The 5,000-nt window shown below is 40.1% G+C and overlaps 2 protein-coding genes across 4 annotated transcripts in view; one reads left to right on the top strand and one right to left on the bottom strand.

The window, feature by feature from the left end:
* The window catches only part of wnk4a (WNK lysine deficient protein kinase 4a), a 65,680-nt gene extending 63,720 nt beyond the window's left edge, over positions 1–1,960 (top strand). For all 3 annotated transcript variants that reach the window (XM_062526229.1, XM_062526230.1, XM_062526228.1), the window contains one exon: positions 1–1,960. This exon is cut by the window's left edge. The gene's annotated coding sequence lies outside the window, so the exon portion shown is untranslated.
* A 74-nt stretch (positions 1,961–2,034) lies between these two features.
* LOC134070041 (cytochrome c oxidase assembly factor 3 homolog, mitochondrial) lies at positions 2,035–3,439 on the bottom strand. Its single transcript, XM_062526231.1, has 2 exons — positions 3,198–3,439; positions 2,035–2,619 (listed from the first exon to the last, which is right to left on the bottom strand). Exons 1-2 carry the CDS (start codon positions 3,394–3,396, stop codon positions 2,516–2,518), a joined length of 303 nt encoding a protein of 100 aa, XP_062382215.1. The 5' UTR covers positions 3,397–3,439; the 3' UTR covers positions 2,035–2,515.
* Between the last annotated feature and the right edge of the window lie 1,561 nt (positions 3,440–5,000).

Genomic DNA, 5,000 nt, shown 5'->3' with positions numbered 1-5,000 from the left:
GCTTATAGTTTTGCTGTAGAATCAGTGAATGAACCCAACAGCAAAGAAGTGATATTCAATCAATCGCATACTGGTGTATATTTGAGATGGGTGTTGCTTGTAGAAGCCACATATACAAGGAGTAAGCATCCAAATATCATGTTTCTTTCGTCTTCTTAAGACATATATTCTATGTTGATTAATGTCATTGTTATTTTTTGCATAGTGCAAAGTTGTTGAATGATTACATTGTTCATAAATGTACATATTTCTCACCGCATGACATGAATAGAGGCACTGACTTTTGCAAAAATTTCACTGAACTTCTATAATTGTTTCTACATAATATATCATATTGTCTTCAGTTTATGCTCACTTTGCAATCTGAAACAAATTTTTCGATCAAATCTTTTCAGCAGAATTTTCAATACAAAAGTAGGAAATTGTCTTCAGTATTATATGGGGGAACATGTCATAACTGCTTACCACATTGTACTGTACATGCTTAGAAGAAAATTATTACATCCAGATGTACAATCAATATCTAAAAATAATGGATTAATTGGAGAAACTATGCACCTTCGCACTTTGGGATAAATCAACTGCCTTTCTATACCACCAGAATATCAGCATTAATGTGTGTGGTTACTGTCTGACACAGTACCTGAGAAATGAGATGGGGTATGTTGAATAGATGCAGGGTAACCGTCTTTGTCTGCTTTTGTCAGAAGAGAATATTCTGGAACCCTCAGAACCAACTCTTATTGGCTGGAATCTAGGGTGGAATCTAGAATCTAGTATTAGCGTCTATGGGTTCAGAGAACATGTATCCCCCTAGACAGGAGTGACCATCACTCATTCTTTAAAACCATCTCATCTTCAGTCTTCTTATTTTATTTTACATGCTTTTACATTTACACATCTGTCACTATGAGCCATTCATATCTGTGGGTCATCGTGTCTCCTCTCTGACTGCAAGCATCTGATGCATAGGTATCTGTAAAGTGTTTCTTAATACTATCAAAAGGGGCTAAAAAAATCTGTATTATGCTGAAAATAATTTGTTTGTTTGTTCAGGCTTGGTGACAAGCTCAGAGACAGTAAACTAGAAATGTGTTCTGATTCACAGTGAATTTTCAGTTAAGGATGATTTTGCCAGGTGTGCTGCCGGCTGTGGTGAAACTGTATATAACTTATTGTGTTGATTAGGGATGCACCGATATCGACACTGACATAGAACATAACCTTGTTGAAAACAATAACCCTTTTCAGGTCTTTCGGGCCTTCAAAGCACATTTACCAAGTGCAGAATTGACGGAACATGACTGATGATCATCAGTCACTGCCATTGGAAATTGTCATGAATTTGCGGACAGCCGACATCTGTCAACAAGGCCGATGTTGGACGATATATTGGTGCATCCCTAGTTTTGAGTTTCCTGTTTGAATTTGCTTTCAGGACACATTGCACCTTTGCAAGACAGAATCCTCGGAGTTGAGCCACACATACATACATACACACACACCAAAACACTGTGGACTAGGTAGATGACAGGTAACTCTAGACCGAGTAAGAGCCTGGAACAGGACAAATCTGCTCCACAGTCAGTTGCATTCTGGGTTGTCTGGTTGTGTACAGTAGCTTGTCTGAATGTAATATCCAAAGACAACAACAATAATGAGTCAGATGTATTGCAAAGCTGTGAATCTTCAATAATTGCCTTGTGAAACGCACACACTGAGAAATACTTTAAAGATTGTATTCATAGCAGACGTTGGGAATAAGATTATATATATTATATTATATATTTTTAGAGCAAAAATGTGATGGGAATATTAGCATATGATTGGTGATTGTGATGCTTTTGATTGCAAAGCTGCTAGCAATATTGCCACGCTAACTCTGTGCCTTTCCTCATTTTTGAATACGTAGTGACTCTTAATATTTGTACAGATAATAAACATTTGAGTTCAAGACTGAGCGTTATGTCTTTTTTGTGATTGTTCTTGAAATCATTTCTTGACCATAATCTGCGACAATACAAAAGTGAAAGCTTGTAAAGAGCAATGACACTATAATTTATTATTGGAAAATCAGGTTCAAACAGTCTTACAATATATCCTACCATTTAATTACAATTCCCACAACCAGTGTTGTATAATATTTTCATGAACATCCTGAGGATGTGACTTAATTCCCGCTTTATGTTGCATTACCTGTCGTTAAACGAGGACTTGATGATAGTGTGAGCAATGAAAGAAAATTTAACACACGAACACAGTTTCTATTATGTACACAGACATAAAGACATTACCCTATGCTTGACAGATAGTAAGCAGTCCTCGAAGCAGGCCAAGACTGCAGAAATAAGGAGGCTGAAAGACTTCTTGCGCCCCCTAGTGTCAGCTTTGTAGAACAAACTGTCAGCAGAGGGTAAAACACATGTCCGCCCACTTCAGTTCAAAAAGTCAGTGCAAACAAGTGTCCAAGCATGAGGACACGCCGGACGAAGCCCGTTTGTACACATATCCGTTCTCATTTGGCCTCTGCCTTAGACACTTGCGCTCTGATAAATTTGGCCTCCTCATCAATTTCGTCCATGATCCTCTCTTGTTTCACCGCGTGGATCGTGTAGGCATCTGATAACGTTCAGTTAAAGTGACTCAGCATCATCATGATACAAACTGCATTCTTTAAAAGTTAATGTAATGTCACTGTCAAAAACAGTGTATGGGAGTGTATTCACAGTATACGGTGGGAGTATATGAGGATAACTGTTTTTCCCAAGTTCTCCCACATCTTTCATTATAGCCTATGCCTATTCCATCTCAACAATCGTGACAGAGGAACTTCCATGGCCCTGGTCCAAAGCTGCTATTTGGTAATGGTAACCCTGTTGTTCTTTAACTCTCGTATGTCAGCGAATAGCACAACATCAGCAAAATAAGGTAACTACTGTAAACCACATAATCTAACACAGTGACATGACATTTAGCCTACTGGCTAACAGCTAGCATAGTTCAAAGTGTCCTTTTACCCATATTAGCTGATCACTTCATACTTGTCGAAACGACTGACACACTAAGCTGATACCTGAAAGGAGTCTTCATACTAAACTGTTACAATAAAAGTAAATCAAGGTGTCAAAGACTATTACGTATCCCCACATAACCTTGTATAACACCACAGCTATCTGCGTTGAGAACGGAAAGGATACAGATGCCCGTGACCACAGCGGCAATTGCAAGGCCCGTGAGGATATTTCGACCCCGTAGCTTCTGTGATCTCTTCTTCCACTGTTCGACTTCCACATGCTGGATGAACTGCATCTGTTCACGCGTCAGACTCTCCTTTGCTGGGTCAATTCTCTTGGCAAATTCAGCGTCCGAGCCCCCTTTACTGCCTTGATCAGCCATGTTTCACTTTCACGTTGTGCAAGTATGCAAGTGGATGACGGGAAGGTCGGACGTCAAAATACACCTACTTTGTGCGGATATAACAAGTGTGTGACCAGGAGAGTGTAATGAAAGAGGCGCATCCATATGACACGCCGATCATTTTCATTTCGCATGCGCAATAGGAGTTCAGTGTCTGGTTGTGTGGAAAGTGCGCCACCTAGCGTGTAGGAGATTGAACCATCTATGTTACTGTAGACTTCACTGTTGATTGAACAGCAGAGTTATTTTATGTTTTATGGTTATGGTTATGGAATTTAGCAGATGCTTATGCTTATTGTTCGTTTTGAAAAGTTGGCAAGAAAACATTAGGGAAAACCAAATAATATAATACTGTTCTGGCCACTTGATGGCAGACTTTGCTAATACGTGAACTCACCAGTTAGGCCCCCTGTAGGGCCTATATACCTGGCCACTCAGTATTACCTATTGAAGAAGGAATAACATTTCAGTTTACAAAGTCATGACAGGATGCTTCAGTCATGTTAATTATTCTGTTGTTAACTTCTCTTGTTACTGTAACTACTCAGCTTAGACTGAAGACTGAAAAATACAGCAAAGCAAGCCTGGTTTTGTTATCTGTGTGTATGCTACACCTACTGGACACCATGAGGTAAGTGCTCCTGCGAGATTAGTTGCCACTAGGTGGCGCTATAATAAAGGTAATTACACCTTCAGTTCCTGCCAACCTCCACCTCTTCCTCAATTCCTCTTGTCTCATGGCTCAACCAAGCCTTTGTCAGAGCCTTTATGAGAGCATACAATACTAAGTTCCAGTGTTACGATGGAGATAGCAATGTCGACTACAACCTTTAAACATGTGGGGTTTTGAGCATTCTAACATAAGATTCCATTCTGCAACAATTCAAGGCTCTAAAATTCTGTGTTGGATTCTCAACGAACCCTGCATATTCTTTAGAACGTTCATTTTCCAAAATTCTCGTCAACAACACTGGTGTAACGGTACATTTTTAAAGGCTAAACCATTTTAATCCCTTTAGCGTTAGACTTCTCTATTATAATGCACTGAAATCCTACACAACAGGGGTCCACAGTGCACGTCTCTGGCTGTGACCGGATCCAACTTGACTTGAAGAGATGACCAATCGACCCCAACCATGTTTTCCCGTGTCCCTGAATGAATTCACATGCTGGTGTCAGAGGGGCTATGAATGAGACACATGACCATGCAGTAATCTCAGTCCAAGCTGTTTTCTTCTCCTGTGACACACACACACACACACACACACACACACACATACACACACAAACAAAAGCACAAATGCTGTATATACACACACACACACACACACTAACACACACAATACACACGCACACACAAACACACGCACACATGCACACACACACACACACACACACACACACACACACACACACACACACACACACACACACACACACACACACACACACACATACTGTATACACACACACACACACACACACACACACACACACACACACACTAACACACACAGAGAGCAAGAGTAATTGTATGTCCCCTATCCTGTTTGTTGCTGTTAGAAGGTGACTGTCACAATGTC

The sequence above is a fragment of the Sardina pilchardus genome, chromosome 22 (genome assembly GCF_963854185.1).
Source record: "Sardina pilchardus chromosome 22, fSarPil1.1, whole genome shotgun sequence".
Classification (NCBI taxonomy): domain Eukaryota; kingdom Metazoa; phylum Chordata; class Actinopteri; order Clupeiformes; family Clupeidae; genus Sardina; species Sardina pilchardus.
This window is presented reverse-complemented; position numbering and strand designations above follow the sequence as displayed.